Source organism: Sinohyriopsis cumingii, chromosome 3 (assembly GCF_028554795.1).
Source record: "Sinohyriopsis cumingii isolate HCF-2022 chromosome 3, ASM2855479v2, whole genome shotgun sequence".
Classification (NCBI taxonomy): domain Eukaryota; kingdom Metazoa; phylum Mollusca; class Bivalvia; order Unionida; family Unionidae; genus Sinohyriopsis; species Sinohyriopsis cumingii.
The window spans coordinates 135,907,570-135,929,783 of NC_142963.1; the positions used below are offsets into that span (position 1 = coordinate 135,907,570).

A 22,214-nucleotide genomic window follows, 5' to 3' on the forward strand; every position below is an offset into this window, starting at 1 on the left:
CAAGTACGTCTTGGGTAAAAAAGGGCTTTTGAGTTTTAATTGATTTTGGCAATTGAAATACTATCTCTTTTCGAGAAAGGTGGGTGGCTCTAAAAAGGACCGATGTGTATTTGTTTGTTTAAAAAAAAAACACAGGAACGGGACGTAATCATCTTTAACTGCCTTAAGCCTTTGCCACGGCCAAGGCCAACTCCTGTCGATGATGATTTGGTAGAAATCACTAGGGGTGGTATTGCAAGCGTAGTAACAGGGTAGGGTTGTTTGGCTCGGGAAGGTCTTTTTAGCAAGAGGTGTAATAAAGAAATCTGATTCATTTGTTTAACACTTCTTAACTCTGCTACAATGTCTAAACGTACCGTTACCGTTTGGCTTTCACTATTCTTCTTCTCTCCTAGACCTTGTTTCTTCTCTGGTTCTTATTCCTGTTGATTCCTTCTTGCCTATTCTTATTCTCGCTGTTGCGGTTGAAGTAGAAAAGCTTGTTCTGTTTCCCTCTGCTGCTGTAAAAAAAATTTCAGATTCTTTGTTCTGCCTCTGTTTAAAATCCTCGACGAATATCCACTAAATCCCAATTAAAATCAACTTCTTCTGGAAATTATCCTGTGTTGACTTTGGTAGCCGCTGCTATACCATCCCTTCTAGTCTCCACGGCTCGTGCACCCCAATTCATTGTCTTCTTAGTTTCTGTCATATTTGAAAACTGTGTCACATGGATTGACTCCGCACAGACGCTAGCGCATCTATATATTTATATGACGTCACATGTCAGTCTCTTCGGATTCGAAAGCTGGCTCCTTGTTGTGACTGAATTTTGTAACGCGTGTTTGGATTGGTGAATAAACTCAATTCCCCTATAAATAACGGCAGTTCACTGCATTCCCTTCACCTGTTCACGTAACAATATGTGGACCAATGTAGAAACAGCTACTCTCGTATCGTTAATGCTGTTCCATACGGACTTACCCATGTATGCCAGATTATCATGGACAATTATTCGGATCACCGATACGAGTATTTCGAAAAGTAGAATTTATGTGGAGAGACAAGGCTAATTGAAGAGAGTCCTTATCTACAGACCAAAATTCATAAAAAGTTTGAGGAAAAGAAGACCTATACGATGTTCTCTATGTTAATGGAATGCTGTTGACATAAGCACTAAGGCCCTTTTCAGGGCTACTCATACGCCTCAAATATATTTGCTTTCTTGCCTAAATATTTTTTGATGTGTTTTATGGTTGTTTTTTCTGTTGTGTGTTGTATGAGTTATCTCTGTCTCTGTCCCGAGAGTCCCATTCCCGTTGTTTGCTCCGATTGAGGTCAGTCCCGTGCTTAATTGTTGCTAATCGTCAGTACCATGACGTCACCTTCCCCTTGCCATTCCTATTGTCCGTATATAGACCCAACCGTTTTGTTCGTATAGTGCCCCAGGTATACATTTTGTCCGTAAAGTGCCCCAGTGTGGTCTGTAATGTATTTTCATATTGTCTGTAAAATGCCCCCCCCCCCCCTTCGCTACTTACATATACTTGGTGACGTCATTCCCATGGCTCGAAAATATGTCGCTTTGCAAATTATATCAACTCTGACAAAAATCCCCACACCTTATTGCAAATTCATACCTTTTCAAACACAAAATATACAATTTTAATAGAACATATCATCAGCTTACGTGGTATAACTTCTGGACTGCTACTCTGGCGATTTTTGTTTTAAGATTTTAATTTTTGGACAGCTCCTGTCGTAATATTTTAAGGTGTATGGGGGAAAAATATATATATCTAGAATAGTCAATCCATGATACAAAGATGTTAATATTACACATTAAAAATGCATTTTGCAAAATTCCTTGCACATAGCTTTTTGAATAGCAACCACGCTTTCGTTTTTGAATTGCTCCACACCTGGATCATGAGGCTGACTATTGAGTGTGTGCCTGTGTTAACAGAAGATGGCCAGAAAAGGAGTAAGTGTAGCTACTGGCCTGGTATTATCAACCAGAGAATTAGTACTGGTGGCATCCGCTTCCCAGCAATGTAGACAATAACAGATCGTTATGTATGACAAAGAAAAATACATTCATGTTGATGGACGTTCCTGAATGCAGACACATTAATATCATTTGTACAGTGTAAAATAAACATTAACACCTGCTATATAGACTTTAGAATTTTGAAAAGCGCAAAGTTTGCATGTGTTGCATTTATTAATGTGGTGTGGTACAACACAATCAATGTCAAAATAATAAAATAAAATAACAGTTTCAGTGATGTAAATAACTATGTAAATATGTGTAAAATTAATTTGTGTGTGGCATTTTGTTGTTTTAAAACTGTTGATCTAATATAATGTATGAAATACATTTGTTTTGAACAAATTATTTTGGCCTTTGAAAGGTTTCTATAGGGTTTGACAGGTATGAAAATGAAATTTGGTAGGATTATATTATTACATTATATTGTTATACATAAATGCGAAGATCATATACTCCGTCAGTTTCAATAATATTTTTACATAGTATTAAATTATTTGGATGATAGACTTTTTGTTTTTATCTTCAAACGATAACAAAGACATATCAGACACTTTTGGCTGCATAATTGTCAACAGCTGCAGGTTTTTTCTTCACGTTTGTTATTTGCATACATTTCGTAAAATCCATGATAAGTTTTCATGATTTATTTTTGATATGTTAACTTACTATTTTACCCTAGACGCATGGGTTCACTGATGGCAACTAAGCTGATTTGAATTTAGCAGCTCAGAGAATTATGCTATCTTTCAAGAAAATACCACAGGTGCAATTAAACTCTGAAATTTAAGCCATGCAGAAATGTATGAAATCATCTGGTTTTCTTCTGTATTATCAAGCAAAAGCATTTTCTTCATAATCCATTCGCATTATTGGAACACTGTCGTGGAACAAACAGAAAGATCTAAATTCTGTTATTTTTGCATTAGTTGATTTTTGCATCTTCACTGGTACAAATTTATATTGGTTTTCAATAATAATTATTGTTTGTTTTCAGTTCTGCTGTTAGTGTTCAAAGATTTGTTCGATCCAAATGTATCTTCTGAGTTATAATTGCAACCCAAATGAAAATAGAGTACAAAAATGTATTCAATCAGACGTTCATCAAAGTTTTTCTTGGCATGACATAATCCAAACTTGGTAATGAGTTTTTTGTTTGCACATTCAAGACTGTTGAAATTCATTTATAATCTACAATTTTCTACTTTTTGAACATTTAGAATTATTTGGGATTTAATTCACTATACATTAAGAGTCTCTTCAGTGTTCCCTTTGTTATGTAGAGAAGTAGATAACTCGCTGAACATTACTTAAAATTTGAATTCACTTCTTTCTCTTACATATTTTATGCCATAAAATGTTAAAATTCCATTCTAATCAGCAGGTAGTGACTTCTGTTTGGTCAAGAATGAAAATGGCTATGTTATGACGTCTAATATGACTCCAACAATTGGAATCTTAAAACTCCTGTGATCACTATTTCTCCTAGATAGTTAGCCATATTAACATTGTGCTTTCACCAAGAACGGTGTTTGCATGTCTAGTTGGTACTAGAAAAAGCGTAAATCTCATATTGAACATGGTCACCATTGTATCCATCTTGAAAATATTGTTAACGTTTCTCCTCCGAACTGGAAAGTCATGTCAACATGAGGGTTCCTCCAGAAAAACTATGTGATGCCTTGACGGTTCTAAATGAGATTGTACCAAGTTATTTCCAATATGTCCAGCACAGCAACTGATTTGAAGATCTTGTTCTGACTGGAGAATATCACAGATAAGTTTAACACACTATACTAAAATGAAAGAAATGTTCTTGTCTTGAATTTTTTGAAAATGCTTTTCAGCCACCATTTGTGATATTCTTGTTTAAGCTATAGGAATGGTATTTCTGAAGGGCACTCTCTTAAACAGTTTGCATGAAATGAAAATCTCGTAAGCTTATATTTCCGTAATCCATTGATATATTCTCATTATACTTGGCATGATACGTGTTTTTTATCATGATATACATATCCACCTTGCAAGTCAACGTGAGCCATAAATGTTTGTTAGAGTCGCGGTTAGATTTTAATTTGTTTTATGTTCTAAATCCCTTGAAACATTTAGTTCATACTTGGAATGAATCATTATCTAGCACTAAACGTTTGACATTGTTTTAAGGTTATACATTTACAGCTAAATCGAGATCATAGGTTCCAAATAGAAACCCTGGCAAACTTGTCCTGATCTCTGGCAAATGTGAACATTTTGTAAACAGAAATCAAATTAAATCAATTTCCTTGCTTTGGCTTTATAGTGCTGTCTACTGTTAAAATGTGGTCAAAATATGTTTAAGAATATTTACACGTTCAGTTATAAATTCTAAAACTTGTTGCTTCTAATCAACTTTGACATGCGAAGATCAATCTCCCAAAATTTATATTTCAGAATCCTATCCTTGCGGAGATCAGCCCCATCTGGGGCCCTAAAGCAGAAGGGACTCTGGTGACCATCAGTGGGAACGACATGGATTCAGGCAACAAAAGAAGAGTCTGGATTGGGGATCATCAATGTAGAGTCAAAAGGTACAATGCGGCACCCTAAACCACAGATACCCCTATATCCTGTGTCACCTCCAGCCTTCACCCCTAACCTGTCACACTTCGACTAGAATGCTTTTGTTTTTTTATATATTTTTTGATTGAATTGTAGTTTGATGCTTTACATAATAGAATAAACAAACAGGTTATTTTGTACCTGCCGATGCAATTAGAGTAAAGCGAATAGCCCTAGGGACACCATTTTATCTCACCTATTCTGGCACAATGTGACGATTCGAACTTGCACGCTTTCTGGTGTGAGCCAAGAATGCTAACTGCTCAGCCACCACGTATCCGTGTTTCTTTGATACAAAGTCAACTGTTGCAAATTATATTTACCTTTATGTTCAGCTCAAGTATATATAGATCATATTTAATCATTGTACACAGGCGTTGGGGGTTTCCTAATGGGTTTCCATTCTTTCTGCACTTATGCATTACCTTCTAAGGTAGACAGATCCATTTATATAAGATTTGTATGTGCTTTTTGTTGAAAGATGTGTCAAACTCGATGAACAAGTATGTGGGTTCAAGCTCATAACCCATACTTTGCTGCAACATTTTGTTTTGGAACTGTGTAGGTTATGTAATCGAAGATTACAGCACACCTGTACATTCATATTTATGCCATAGCTTAGTTGGTTCTAACAGAACATGGTGAAATTCAGACATCCATTATTGGCAGATACAACATCATTTGAAAGTCTTGCTATTGCAGCTTCTACTAAATATATGGCAATACACTAATCAGCATAGGATTTTTACTAAAAGATGTATTCTATTTTGTAGCCGTTCCTAAATTTAGATGGTTTTCATATGACTCTTTCTGAGCAAACCTTTATATTGACAAAGACTTTCCACCAAAAGAAACCTTATGACGTCAAGTTGTCCTCAAATGAAAAATGATTCCACCTTCAAATTAAATATGGTTGCAATTGCTGCCATTTTGAGAATCATGCTATAGCTCTTCCTTCAGAATGGATGGTCGTTTAAACACGTGTATACTGAAATAATCTTATGATATCTAGTTAGTCCTAATTAAATTGGTGCTCCTCAGAGTCACTTTGAAACTCTCGCACACTATTGCAACAATTCTGAATGAACGAACGATCCTATCAGTACGGTCTTTTCATTAAAAGACCTGTTATGTTGTCTAGGTGTGAGTAAAAAAAAACTGGCACCCATTCGACCCCCATTATGGCCACCACCATCTTGAAAATCTTATTACCATTACTTCTCCTAGATGGCTGTTCATATTGAAATGATGCTGTCATCAGAAGACTTTTAATGATATCGTATCAATCGTAAATATTATTGTAAGTTTAACTCTTATTTTCAACACGTAATAAGTTATACATCACGACCAGTATACATGATGGTGAAAGAAACCAGTAAACAGAACAACTGACACTCCAGAAGCTACTTGCATGCTTTCCAGAATAAAGCTATTAGCATGCTTTCTAGAATACCCATATTGTCCATGCCCAAGATTTGAATAAACAGACGAGGAGGTAAAATGGCAATGATAAGAACTCTAGTCGTCAGTGGAAATATGGTGCATCGGATATCAATTATGGTCACTATGGCAGTCATCTTGAAAATCTTGTTTTGTTACTACTCCAAAAAAGGAAAGTCATATATACACATTTTTCAAAAGAAGACTTTGTATAATATCATTTTGATTCCAAAGTAAATGGTTCTGATCTGACATTCAAAATGTTCACAATTATGGCCGTTTTCAAAGTCTCGATATTGCTACTTCCCATAAATGGAAAACCCTTCTGTCGTGGGATTTTCATCAAGAAGAGTTCTTAGAGTGTGCTAAGTGAATATAGTCCCTCAACATGACCATCATGGTGCCATTTTTAAAACAGTATTATCTACATTAATAACGAATTGATGGTGTATCAAAATGGGGTTTTAATCAAAATGACTTGTTATCATACCTACACGGTTATAAATAAAAATGGTACCATTCATCCATTAAATATGGCTATCATAAAGATTCTTAGCAATGTTGTTTTCACTATTCCCCTAAATACTTTGTGGTATTTATATCCCATTCTCATCAACAGATCTATAATGTATCTACTGGCTCCTAAAGGAACATGATGCCAATATGGCATCCATTATGTTCACCACATCAGCTTATTTAATACCCTTGCTATTTCTGATGAAAGTGAGCAGTTGAAAAACAGAAATGGTCTTTCCTTGAATTCCTTGACATTATTTTACGCCAGTCGAGGAACAATTCTTTCAAGAGCACCTCGAGTAATGCTGTCAAACATATCTAACATGCCTTGAGCGGCAGCCTTTTTAATTTAAAAAAAACCCCAGGCCTTCTATTGAAAAATGACTTTCAAAAAGTAAGTCTGATCAACGATTTATGCCTTTCTTTTTGGGTAATGTTTATCAGACGTGATTTTAGTAATCTTTGACGGTGTGTTAACTATGTGTGCATGTATTGATTTCAGTTTTAACAGCACAAAGCTCACATGTGTCACCAGCATGGCATCGGACACGAAGGTGGAGACAATCCGTGTGGAGTTTGACAATCAGATGGTGACAAGCAACATCACTTACAATTACACCGCTGACCCCACCATTAACAACATTGAACCAAAGGTAGCTATTGTCAGGTACTTAGCATCGACCTTTAGTCATTTTTCCACTTTCCATTGCTCTCTTGCTGTCATGAGCATCCTTTACAAATTCCTGTATTGAATGTACAATGTTCAATGCAACCTCTTCAACATATAAACACTTTAATGGGAGAACAAAAAACATAACTACCCCCCATGTATCAGGACTGTAGTAGTTGAATGTGGACAATTATAATTAACATTAGCCTTTAGTGCATAATCTCGGTCGTACTGGGGGACAAGGCTAAATCATATGTTAAGATTGTCCATTGGTTTACATGGGAGGGGAATTATGTGGACAGGGGGAATTTAACAGGAAATTCTTTCTCTCTAGACTTCCTCAGATATTTAGGTCAAATGGGTCAATCTGCAAACTAGGGAAAATAAAATGTTAAAATTGTCTTTCTTTATATGAACACAAAACCAGACTTTACCAATAAACACACATTTAATAAAGGAAGTGGATTTTAAATAGTTTGTTCAATAAAGACAATGACTAAAACAACACATTCATAAACATACTCAAACACAAATGCTGTGCAAATTATTAGTATATATCCATTCTAGAGATGAGGGTGGCCCCATATGGGGCATTGTTTTAAAAACGATATACATGTGATAAATTGTGTCAATACAATGTTTTCACCAATAAGAAACAAAGTGTCACAGTTCTGTTTAAACAATTAACACCTTTTAATAATTAGAAGAGGCTTCTCTTACTCAAATCCTAAGAGGGTAGGTAGGGTTAGACATGTGTTAGTTTAACTTAACCATATCATATCCCTCTCCTCAGATAATTATTAACAACTTTTTAAACATGAACATATCTATAAATTGACAAGGTTGGGGAGTCAAACCTGATTTACAATGATCTATGGAGCTGTCATTTTGCCATTGACTCTAACATTGTCCGAAGCTAAAAGAAAAGATATATTATTTTAAAAAATCATATTTATACTTTATCATTGTTTCTAGAGTATTGACAATCGAAACAAGTTCCTAAATTTTCCAATTGATATCCAATATTGAATTGATGAAAAACATCAGAAAGTATTATCCATACAATTTGGAATCAAATTTTAGTTTGTTCTTTCACCGTCCTTTTCCTGGACATATTTAATAGATCTAAAAGAACTTCGACGTTTGATTATGTCCTGTCCTTGCTGAATCACAGAGTATGAATTGATCGATGGCCAGACTGGTGAAGTAAATTTAAAGGGATATATGACTGAGGCAAAAGTCCTATCCATTTTGAAGCAAACACATTTTGTCATGATCTCGTGAAATTTGTTTTGTACATTGCCTGTCACGGAGAACGTTTAAAAAGGTCCTTGCGTCAAAGCTGCATCATTTATAGCATGCTATCCTCGAATCATCATCGGTTTTAAGATGGATGTTACGGTACGAAAACCTACTTGAACATATCTCTTGAGATGTGTCCTCGTTGTCGAGTGCCTCCTTTGTATACATAGTACATACAACTGTGTTTCCAAATTGGAGAGTTGTTTCAAAAAATGTAGTTTCATCATGGCATTTCCTTTAGAGAATGTTCAGATCAAGATCTCGTTTAATGCTAATGTTGACACGGTCAAAATACCAGTGTACTGATTGGAAGATAATAACCATGTACAAATGCATGGTGAACATGATACACATTTCAACCCTCCTGGCAAGCAGCGAAGACAGAATCCACTTTGACATGACGTATGATTCTGTCATGTCCTTGCTGTGGCACAGAAGAGGAATTGACGCCTTGGCCAGAATGGTGAAGTAAATGTAACGGGATATCTGACCGAGGCTAAGGGTCTTATACGTTTTGAAGCAAACACATTGTTTCATGTTCTCGTGATGCTTGTTTTGTACATTGCCTGTGAATGAGAACGTTTAAAAAAGTATTGTCCTTGCGTCAAAGCTGCTACTTTAAAGCATGCTATCCTCGAATCACCATCGGTTTTAAGATGGGTGTTACAGTGCGAAAACCTTCTTTAGCTTATCTCTTGAACTGTGTCCTCGTTGTCAGGGACTCCTATGTTTCCAAGTTGGTGAATCGTTTCCAAGAATTTAGTTTCATCATGGCATTTCCTTTTGAAAATGTTGTTCAGTTCAAGATCGCGTTTAACGCTAATGTTGAAACAGTCAACATACTAGTGTGGTGACTGGAAGTTAATGCGAATGTACAAATGCACGGTGAACATGATACTCAGTTCAACCTTCCTAGCAATTAGCGATGACAGAATCCACTTTAACATGAATTGCTGGGAGTAACGGAGTGGTTGTTTTTCCAACCATGTTATACTTGACCAAATCAGATTACACAAACAATAAATTCCCCACTTCATTCAATTCAAAAGGTTAGAATCGATCATTGTTGTAAATATCGTTGATATGAGTCAAAAGCAATGTATCCAAAAAGAGAAGGAAATAAACCAGGACAAGAAGGAATGGCCTTTATTCTGCTGTCAGAGAAACGATGATGAGCATTTCTTTTCTGGCACTTAATCGGTACAATTCTGCTATCTTTGCTAGGGCCAAACTGATCTCAGACTGTTACATTATCTTTAATTGGTTTGGTAATGATGCGCATTCTAATAAGACCCATATGACCTTTCAATTCATAAGACTACGATGGAAGATTGGTTGGTGATTCCTGGGATAACAATCAGAATCATTTTATCCAATTGTTCTTGAGCTTGTTTGTTCAGGATATCCACAACAAAGTCATTTTGACTGTAGTTGATATTTCGGGCTTGGGGTATGTAGTTTAAACAAAAGCAACTATTCAATGAACTGAATAATTCAATTGAATGGCCTGTTTTAATCTGGTCATGCATCAGCATAACGTATTAATGAGAAACACTAATATTGTTGTTGTTGGTGCTATCAATGGTGATGTTGCTGATAGAATCCACCACACAGATTTTACAAGAAAGATCCGAGTCTTAAATACACATTATTCCTACCACACCCAAAGAGTTTGTAGTTCTTTAAAAGAGGAATTATGAGAAGGATAGGGCTTTATAGAGTCGATGACTTGGGATGGGGCAATGCAAAACTGAAAACTATTTGCATAATGATTACAATGCATATTCACTTCTTCAAGTAGACGTTTGCCACTTTTTGCGTTCTTTGATGGAAATTTTGAGGTTCTTAACATTTGTTTTTCTTAGTTTATAGGTGATGTTCCAAACAATCAAGTAAGCACTATCTGTTCATGCTCTGAGGGGTAATTTCATTCGGTTTATGTCTATTGCTATGGTGGTACGATTGATTTTATGCTTTGACAAGAGATGGTAACAGGTCGATGTATTTGAATGTGTGTTGTGTATTTCCACATACATTCTTTCAAAGCACTCTTAAAACATTTGCTTTTGTCTCACTCATTTAGTAGTGAGAAAATGAATGCATTTTGTAAAGTTAATTTTGAAAAGCTTGGTTCCATAATTTGGTCGTTTCTTTTGTTTAGCATCATAAGGATGGTTACATATCGTTTCAAAACTAGTTTTAAATATCGCAAATACTCATAACATGTTTTATAAGTCTAAGGAACTGCCCACAAAATTGAATGTTTGCTGTAAAACTGGCATTCTGAATGAATTGTAGTAGTCAAACTAATGTTTAAAACACGTCTATGACACAAATCAAATATTTATTATCACAGTTGTACACTGTCAAATCTTATCGGCATTGATGATTAAGAGTATTGGCTGTGGTTTCACTTCTGGGAAAAATGAATAAAACGGGTTGTGTAACGTATGCTAATTATTCTTGTAATCTTTGTTCCACACCTGCAAACATACAGTTCTAAGTTTGGTTTGAACAGCATGATACAATTTTTCAAGTCCGTACAAAGCAATGGGATATTAAGACTGTAGTCTCCTTTGTGAGGTTAACTGTGGTTGTTATTGCTACAGCTCCTTCCACTGTTCAATATTGCTAATCGGTTGATATTCGTGTGGAATTGTTTTGGATGAATCTCGATCGATCCAGTGAGCAATAGGAGTAGGAGACGATTGAGGATTGTGGGATGCTGACTTTTTTATTCCTTATTTTACTTTTCTTTTCCCTTGGTCTTCAGCTGAAGAAGGGTTTTAACATCTTTTTTACCCAAACTTTATTTCTCCTTGGCAGGGGTAATGGTTGGTGAATATAAAGATGCTGCATCATTACCACATTATTGGAGCAAGATAAATATGTCGTCTTCTTCTTCCATCCTTTTTATATCTTGGCAACTTTTTGCGAGCTTTTCATGGTAATCTTGAAGTCTTTCAGATTAGATTTAGCTGTTTTATGTAAAACTTTCTGGTGAGAAAACTGCAGATGTTGGAAAACTTGTCCGTAGTGTTTCTGACGAATCGATTCATGTTGTAACTGTTATATATCAGAACGATTTAGATTTGGAAGTTAATGAGTTGTCCATCGAACTATATGATCTAAAGGTACAAATATGATGTCTTTCGAGAAAATGGTGAACGTTTTATCTTTCTTACTCCTCATTATTCCTTGACTCTTCCTAAACTTTGTCCAGCAATCGATCCTAACAACGTAGCCGCCTCTTTTAACATGGGTCCTCTGAGCTGGGGTTTAACTTCTCCTAGATGAAATACATATTTTTTCTTTTCACTGACAAGGTGTTTTTTCACTGCTTGGCAAAGAACGTTTCGATGTTTTTCCATTTAATAAATTCCTGATTGCATTAACATCAGGGATATAAACATACTACCTCCCGAATCAAGCCACAATAAAATAGAGATTCATCTTTTTTATGTCAACACAAATGGCAATGGCCCTTGTTTAATATCACCCCTTGCGATCACTTGGTTAGCCTGTTTTAAAGCTTCAGTCTCATAAACAATATTGATCTAGACACCTTTTTGTGAATGCAGAATTCAAACTTAGCGACTTAACCACGCTACATCGTTATACATTTTTGTTGCATTTTGTTTAATCTTGTGGTTACAATGAATTACGTCAACAAAATGTATTAAATGCAACTAGTCAAACGCTTATGCTCTATATGCTGCAAGAGTGTATATACTAAGGTTTTGCAAACGTTGACGAATGCGAAGAAAGAGGGTGACTTCGACTCAAAATTTAAAATTCCTACAAGTGATTATGATAAAATGGGGGAGAGTACACCGTTTATAGGCAGCCCAGGCAGCGTAAGTTACCCTGCATATCCGAGCATGTCTTCAGGCCTGCCAGTCTATTTGCATGACATTTTTTAACGAATCCAACAAATCTAACCTTTACTACCAAATAGCTGTCTGAAGCCATCCAAAATCACCCAGCCGGTAAAATCGGCTGGCCGTTCATCCCCTCCAGCCGTTTCAAAGAGGGTATCTTACTGTAAGATAAATCCTTGTCACCAGGATTTATTTCACAACTTGTCTTTAGTGAATTACAAAGATTTTACTTATGGCTTGTGTCTGCTAGCATACTTATGGTAACATAAAGTTACAGTTACGGGGATCTTAGTAAGAGATCCATTCATCTAGCCAATTATATTGCATCAATTCTTTCCAAATATCGAAATCATAAAGATATATTTTTGGTTCTAACATGCTTACTGCTATATACATTCACAGAGACCGTAGCGATACATGTGTTCATATTACCAGGTATATCACTACGCATATCACATTATGTCGGAGAATTTCATGATAGACCCATCCGTTCAGCCATCCCCATGGTATTGCCGGTAACAGTACCAACCAGACCACCTCAGTACGAGCAGTACCCTTGCCGGCAATATTATCGGCAAACCAGCCATTTGTACCGTTTAACAAAATCGTCCAAATTATCCTTTTTTATCTGCTTAAATACAGGGTACTGACTGTAATGTATATCGAGATGATGCCATTGCCTCGTCATTGCCACATGGAGTGGTTTATCCCTAAATTAAAGCTGATAGTTAACAGTCTGGTACAAGACATATTCCACCGCCTATCAAAATTTAATTCCAGGTATTATTGGAACAGGTTTGAAATATTGGCCATGTCTTTAATCTTAGATTTGGCCTAGGTGACGAGTTTCTATGGGGAGATTGGGCTCAGCCAACCAACAAGCTTGGGAGTAGATAGACCCGAATTGCTCGGGTCATTGACATAACAGCTCACCATTCGATGACGATTGTGTTGATTATACCTGACAATTTTAAATTGGTAATGCGAATTTATACTCCACGAAATGTGAAGAAGAAAATACTTTATTTCGCTCTGGCATTAAGCATGACTCCATTTAACTAGCCCTTTCTGTTTGGTAATAGATTTGAAAAAGGTAGGAGGCAGGCAGCTCAATAACTATCCCTGCAACTTGCTGCTCCATATTTATCCATGTATTAGACACCAGTCGTCCCAATGACCTCTGAAGGAAAATAAGAAAGCCATGCATACAGGTTAATTTACCTTCCAAGTGCGATTCAGCTAAAGACCTTATACGGGCTGACGAGCGCCAAAACACTAGAAGGTACACTTACAGGGTAGTTAAGACACAAAGTTACTCCACCCCAAGCCTCCCACTGCTAACGTAACACCCCCACCGACCACAGACACTCTATTAGGGGGCTCTGAACTCCTGCGATTTTGATCACATTGAATCAACTTATTGCCGCAAAACAAAGGGTGTTCCAAGTCATTTTGGAGGAGCTTCGGATTTTGTTTATCCCATCGCCTTCTCTGTTTTCCTCTCCCGTTGTAACTGATACACAATCAAATCAGGAGGGCAAAACACTGCAACAAGAGATAATGTACACCTCGACACAGGGGCAGTATAAATTGTATGAAAACCTCAATCTCTGGGTTACACTCATGGCTGCTCCATACCAAAAAGGTCAACTTCAAGTTGAGTCGATGATATTCTCCAGTCGCGTCAACGAATTCATTGCTCCGCGTAAATTCAATATAGAGACGGTAACATCAATACGTCTTTCAATCCAAAGAGACAAGTATGCCATCAGTCTCGCTCTCACATATGCCTATTCATCTGGTTTTGATAAGGTTTCTTTGGTTTGCTGAACTATATGCCTTTACCAATTTTGAGTCTTTCTAATCAGGCTAAATATCAACTGTTTTGGTTCATCTACGGCAATGGTGTCATATAAGGACGATCTCCTTCAACAACTTATGGTGATGCAGAAACACTATATTGTCTCTTTTGAATCATCTCGGTTTTCTCATGAATTGGGAGAAATCCAACTTTCACCCTTCCCAGTGTTCTGTTCGCCCGGGTATGGAAGTTGTAATCAATATCAATCACGTATGTGTATCTCATGTCTGCGTCAAATGGATTATCAAACCCGTACAGTTTTTCCATCAGGACAGTACTTTCATCCAGAGTTATTGTAACTCCGCAGGTTATTTAATGCCCCAGCAGATTTGATCATGTTTGTCTGCTTTCATATGCTACCAGATACATTATTTTCCTGGCTGAAAGATGAACTTGTTCAGTCCAGTGAATCTAAACGTCCATATCATGAGCAAGCTACAATTTTATATATTTTTGTATCCGTGGCATGGTCACGGTTGGCCAAAATCAGGAATTATTTTGACGAAGCACCAAATGGCAGAGACGTTATATAAAGATGCCAGTACATCCGGTGGGGACCCCATCTGTTGCTGGGCTTCGAATATGGTCAACAACAAATAGGGACAGGGAGAACTGCGGTATAACATCAACCTTCACATAGAAGCTATTATAAATACCTTTCAGTTCTAGAGATACAGACTGTGAGAGATGCAGTCCGGATTATGTCGGACTATTCCGTAGTATTGAATTTACTCCACAAACAGGGGAAAACCAAACCGCCCGACATATGCATCTTCGTTTCGTTATTTCTTCGCCAATGCTGCCAGATCAATATAATAAGCACACACCTAGAAGTCAGTGTCAGTCAGCTGGAAGGGTTTATAACATTTGCCTAAGTTAATTATGTTTTTCTGAGAACATTTACCCGATCACATTACTTGCCTAACTATCCCGCCATGCTAACATAATCGATATAATATCTCTCGGCTTAAAGGCTAGTGACAACTGGTGGTGGCCAAGGTATAAAAGGGGTAAAAGCCTTTTCCGTTTGTCTATAGAAGACAGAAAAAACTAAATTTCGTCTTTTATATAGGGTTAGATTTGGGAGGTAGGAAGCTTTTATCTTTAATTTTAATTAATATCTTCTGAGAAACAGAAATAACTTAAGAAGTTTCTTTTCCTGATGACTGTATCATGAACATAGGTAACAATCCTGTACACAATTAAACAACATCGACTTGACTGGACTATGTCTCTACTGACAAAACATCCCAACATTTTACCGTTTTTTGCAGGAAAGTTGTGTCTTGGGGTGATGAAGAGAGTGATTCTTAGTAGCATCGTTTGTTTCAGAATCCAAAAAGCATGTTGGTGTTATAATCTTCTTTAGACTGGAATTGATCACCACTGATATTCAGTAGATTGCATAAACTTCACTTTGGGCAGCACTGGACGATGAGAAATAACAGAATTGAGGCCCTTCTGAGTTGTGGGTTATTGCTAAATGTCTGACCATTTATACAACTTAGCAGTGATTAATCCATTTTAGCATTCTGATAGCATTGGTATAATTAACGTCTATGTTCTTGCAGATGCAAACGTTCTTTGCATTTCACTTAAATCTTCACAAACCCTCTGCAAATATTTTGCTGAAATTCAGGAGGCAAACAAGGACTATTTTCTTCTAAGGTATGTGACATGAGGATCATATGAAATTTTCTTTCAAGAGTTCAAATTTGACCGCATGATTCGATCAACAGTTTGGTGTTAGAATTTTTTGTCTGTACATGGTATGCACTTGTACTTGTCATTTCTGATATTGATGTTTTTCCTTTTTTGGAGCCAATGAGAAGAAAACTAACAACAGTGTCTGCTGGGTTCTTGTCAGTCCATGCGATTAAACAGTCCCCTTTGATGTATACTTGATCCCTACCAGACTCATATTAGTAAATACAAAAATCGGTGACAAAGTAAACTGAAAAAGCTGGATTCATTTTGAAACGTTGATCGTAATTAAGCTATCACATTTATAACACTTAGTGTCCTTGGCTTCTTCATCGACATGGTTTTTTGTACAACTCTTCTATGGTGAATGCTGAGAAAGGGCACTTCAACTTTTTTGAGGAAAACATGTGATGGATGTGTTAAATAAATATCCCTGGAGTTTATAAACGATATGGGGCTTTTCTAAATCCTTGCCATCCACACTTTTCTTCTTTAGACCGGTTCTAACCTGTTGTATTCATTTAGTTTCACTTTCATACAAATATTGCAGCCTGTATAAAGTGTTGGTGAAGTATCAATGGCTGACCATGAGGTATTATTGAGGGGATGTGATAGCTAATTTGTTCATGGACATTAAGTTTTTTTTCTAACCTCAAGTTTTGAAACCATATGTCAGACAAAATCTGGCAGCAAAACTAGCTTCGGAATTGACAAAGTATGGAAATAAATGTTTGGTCGTTTCCGTCATGCCAAATGTTTCAGATATTCTACTCAAAGACATGGCTAAGGAAACATGGAATCTTTAAAATTAAGCTTTGCATTTGAGACAGTCACTTGAAAACGTTTGTTTGTACATGTCAGCTATATTTTCAAATTGTTTGGAAGCCACTTTTGTGCATCTCTCAATGCAAAAATAATATATACTGTACGAAAATACCCAGCAAGAAAATGAGGTTGAATGTTTCATGCCAGTTAAAAATTTCACTAAAACAAAAGAAACGTCTTCTCTCTGCTGAATGCAAGACGCCATAATCTGAATAAAGTTTAACACGCATTTTTATTGTTGGGGCATTTTAATTTTGATCTGGTCATATATATATATATATATATATATATATATATATATATATATATATATATATATATATATATATATATATATATATATGAATAAGTGCATTGTCTTATGCTATCATCTGTTATGAAGACAACTGAAACAGTATGTGTGCGAAACTACAGCCATCAGCCATCATTTCCATCATGCTGTTTTACCCCATACTATATGTAGCCTTTGAGAAGGATTTATAGATAATCATCAGTACTACGGACATGTCTATCTTTAACAAAGAATAAATGTAGAAAATCTGGAAATGTATGGAATGGCAATGTAAAGAAGATTGGAGAGTTTTACAGTGAAGATATGTGGTATGTGGTGACCTTCTTCCATTGTCACCAAACCCCAATGTCCTTTTTTTAGATCAACCCAGATCACTAGAAAATAGACATATTAATAACCATTGCCAAATTGTTGTGTTGTATGTCTTGTGTATGTTTTGTTATGCATTTGCTGTGTACGTATTTGCCCTCCGAAATCCTAAAACATAAAACACCATACCCTTTTTCTTGTATTTGCATGTGCGTCATGTTTCATAAGATTAATGAACTTGCTATTTTATCACTGACTCTCATTAACATCACACAAGCCATGAGTTCCGTTCTTATCTCAATTACACAAATGAATGAATTAAATTCATTACAATGTTTAACTAAACTTTTACAGCTAATATAAACATTCAAGTCCTTAGCATACATGAAATCTCACTTCATGGCTAAACAATGTTAATATTAGTGAATACGCACTAAAGTCTTTATCATACGTGAAATTAAGATCGGATAATTGACACGGATTCTCATAACTTATATGAACTAAAGTAATGTATGAAATTCTTAGAATACCTGATTCCAATAACAATCAACATGACACATTCAAACAATTCATCAAACTGGTATAAAGATCATTGTATAAATTAAGATAGATGAACTTAACACACTTACACTCATGTCAAGAAAATTGATATTCGGATTGCGACAAATTAATTCATGCAAATAAAAGAAAATAAATGCAAGCAAATCATTATATTGGCATCAAGTAATGACATGAGATTTTTGCAAATACCTTGTTTTTTCAAGATTTGGTCGCTTCTACTGCCAGAAATGTGTTCGTTGACTTTCCAGACATCCGGTCTCTCTGATTAATGTTTTTCAAGAGAATTTTTTCTAAATTCAATCTAGGATTCTCCTATATTTTTTGCTCTTGCAAGAAAACCTAGACTAAATTTTGCGATGGGGCATATTAAAACCAAGAAATTTAGTGTGCGAAACAATTTTCTTATTTAGAGTAATCAATCAGGATTAAATATATATACCGTCTTGAATAACCAGGCGCCTAAAAGTGCAGTCTGCCTGACTTGTAGATTTCGAAATAACTGATTCTGGACAATCTCAACTCTGACATTTACGATACAATGATCGAAGTTAACCGTTTGCTTCGTCTATCTGACCGGAAAATGAACAAAGACTTAATTAAGAATTACTTCTTCTCACGACACAGATATTAAAAATCTTTGCAGTATGGCGATTTAACATGCGCCTGTCTCCATAAATCTACTTAATGGTTCTTATGTCCAAAATAATATCCTCTCTATATATCGACATAAACATCCTGAGAGTATAAGCAATCCTATTATTTTCGTTGTATTGAAGTTTGTTTCTTTGTATTGTAATCAAAAAGCAGTTTATTTATAGCAAGGTCTGTAATTGTAGAGGGATAGTGTGGATTGCATTTGAATTTTAATAATAAAAGCGGATGTTGCATTGTAGGTTGTGCTTTTGGATCGTAGTAAAAAACGAGTTGCTGCATACAATATGTGGTGTGCTGCAATGCTACTGGATATCAAGACCGTGGATTGGATTGAAAATGCGTGCTGGAGTGTATATGACAATAGTAACATTGCATGTGTCCTTGTTTTTAGAATGACCCATCCGACCTCAAGTTCTAAGGTTGTCTAAGGACAAGATCAATTCAATATCAGATCAGATACCATGTCCCCAGAATGTCCCATCTGACCTGAAATATTAATTTTTCAATGACTCCCGACATCCCCATTCCACTGAAATATCTGACATAAATTAAGCCATAACTTGAAGTTTTATAAATTGTGAATTTATATTATATTGTATATTACTCCTTGCCTCAATGAATAGAAATGCTGACCTTTTTGTCTTAGCAAATATATATGTAATTATTACAGGAGCATGTATACATTGAAAATATATGTAATTATTACAGGTGTATGTATACATTGAAAATATATGTAATTATTACAGGTGTATGTATACATTGAAAATATATGTAATTATTACAGCTTTATATATACATTGAAAATATATGTAATTATTACAGGTGTATGTATACATTGAAAATATATGTAATTATTACAGGTGTATGTATACATTGAAAATATATGTAATTATTACAGGTGTATGTATACATTGAAAATATATGTAATTATTACAGGTATATATACATTGAAAATATATGTAATTATTACAGGTGTATGTATACATTGAAAATATATGTAATTATTACAGCTTTATATATACATTGAAAATATATGTAATTATTACAGGTGTATGTATACATTGAAAATATATGTAATTATTACAGGTGTATGTATACATTGAATATATATGTAATTATTACAGGTGTATGTATACGTTCAAAATATATGTAATTATTACAGCTTTATATATACATTGAAAATATATGTAATTATCACAGGTGTATATATTCATTCAAAATATTGTCTAGTCTATAAATGTACAAAAAGTTGTGGTGGAATTTTGCTGACTGATATTCTTCAAACATATTCAACGATATCTCTAGTGCTACGTTTTTACAAAAAATGCTAACTAAAGCTTGTGTGTATATTACAGTGGCGGAATTATGATTGATGTCACAGGTACACAGCTGAACACAATTCAGGAGCCGAAAATGGTTATATGGTATGGTAACACAAAACTTGAAAGGGTAAGCTGTATTAATGAACAAGTCAAGAGTATAAATGGTGACACCGATCGATCGAAAAAAAAATGTTTTTAGTTTTACCGGTTGTAGACCAGAACAAATTATGGGATGATCAGTTGTCTATTTTCCGTCATGTCACACGCTAATATCTGTCACATATTTGCCATCACTACATCTGTTGCTACTCCTCCTAAATGGAAATTCGTATCATCGTGAACTTTTCACCAGAAGATTTATTGTACTATCTAGTTTGTCATGAATGACATAGTGCCAATACGATATAGTACGGTCTACATGGCAGCCATCTTTAAAATCTTTTATTCCAATTGATGGTAGAGATGGATGTTAAGAAAAATATTTTTGTAACGCGGTATACCGCAAAATGTCGGAGCGTACTGCGATACGTACCACAGCATGCCACAATTATATTAGGACCCAATAACTCAACGTTCTAGGCATGGGCATGACACGTTTTTGTTTAATTTCCGTTAGTCGCTATTTGGAAAAAAATATCTTGCTCTGATTTATAGAAAGTAAGCACCATATTATATCAATTATACTGTAGCAAACTAGCACCATGTTATATTCATTATACTGCAGCCAACTAACATCATGTTATATCCATTATACTATAGCAAATTAGCACTATGTCATATTCACTATACTGTAGCAAACTAGCACTATGTGATATCCATTATATCATAGGAAACTAGCACCATATTATATCCATTATATTATAGCAAACTAGCACTATGTGATATCCATTATATTATTTTGGATATAAATAGTAAGTATCTTGAGATGAAGAACAAGAAATTGTTTCGGTCTGAAGAAGGTTACACGCCCAATCCACCCTGATAATTAAATGGTGAGTACCTTGTAGTCGGTCAATTTGGTATATGTATAATATTTGCTACAATGTTGCAATCTTAACTGAAGTTTGGTGATTAAGCTTAGGCTATAGCTTATACTGTGACAGCCCAATACTACAGACTTCCGATAAAACAATACATTTTGCCATACTTTTATTTACATAAAAATTGGGGAAACATTGAGTGGGATGTCAAAACCATGGGAAGATATTTTTCAGGGAGAGGCATAAACAAATAAACACAATTACTCAACAAGAAAGCAAATATTTGGTGTACTTGCAAAATACCATGTGTTTAATGCTATCTTTCTTCCGGTTTCCATAATATTTCTGAAAGTTTGGTTTGACTCAAAATTGTTTTCATAACATTCCATTTGGCCAAAGTAGAGACGTCCATCACCGGCAAATAAAATGAAATTAAAACAAAACAACGAACTTGAAAATAACCTAATAAGAACTTATGTGAAGCAAGCTTGCGTATAAACAATACTAAAGCTTGGACAATACAATCAATATTCAGATAGAACAAATGGGAACTAACAGTGATAAAGGCTAACTCCCAATGTAGCAAATGTCATTTAAAACTATAAATCAATGCTCAGGTAAAACAAATGATGCAGACAAAAGTGAAGAAAAAACTAACAAAAGAAGAAAAATAAATACATGAAACAAGCAAATGTTAAATGAAATAATTGTATCTTAACAAATAAGATCAATGCAAAGAAACAATAAAAGCATGTAATGATGCAGACACATACAACACCCTTGCAAAAGTACTATTGGCAACTGAACGAATCATAATAGTCAAATGATCAAGTTTATAAAAAACAGAGCCCACCCCACATTATAAGGGGAAAATAAATTTACTGAGCTAATGAGAGCATATCATTGAGCATAAAGTCAGACAAAATCACTCAACTAAGACAGTTAAAAAAGCAGTGATTTCTTCCCAGAGGACAAAATAGCTGTACAGGTAAATCAAGACCATAGCCCACTTCTATGACCCCAGTGCCATTGATCTCGGCAAGATTGACCCTCCAGTTGACTAGGGCAAATTCATGTAACACATACACTTATTTCAAAGGGTTTGTAGTGTAAGTATGTCTTTCAAGTGTTTATTTTCATTCTCAAGTTAAATCGAATTAATTCATTAGAGTCTTAAGAAATACTGAATCATGAAATTTTGTGAGAGACAGAGAGACATACAGAGAACCAGATAAAGAGAGAGAGAGAGAGAAATCGAGAGAAAAGTAGA

The 22,214-nt window shown here is 35.4% G+C and overlaps 1 protein-coding gene across 1 annotated transcript in view; it reads left to right on the plus strand.

The window, feature by feature from the left end:
- LOC149803925 (hepatocyte growth factor receptor-like) overlaps window positions 1–22,214 on the plus strand; it is an 85,414-nt gene that overhangs the window by 37,432 nt on the left and 25,768 nt on the right. The window contains exons 5-7 of the mRNA XM_089954007.1: window positions 4,460–4,596; window positions 7,086–7,250; window positions 19,998–20,091. Of these exons, the coding sequence (XP_089810133.1) occupies window positions 4,460–4,596; window positions 7,086–7,250; window positions 19,998–20,091 (396 nt within the window). The remainder of the gene's footprint in view (window positions 1–4,459; window positions 4,597–7,085; window positions 7,251–19,997; window positions 20,092–22,214) is intronic.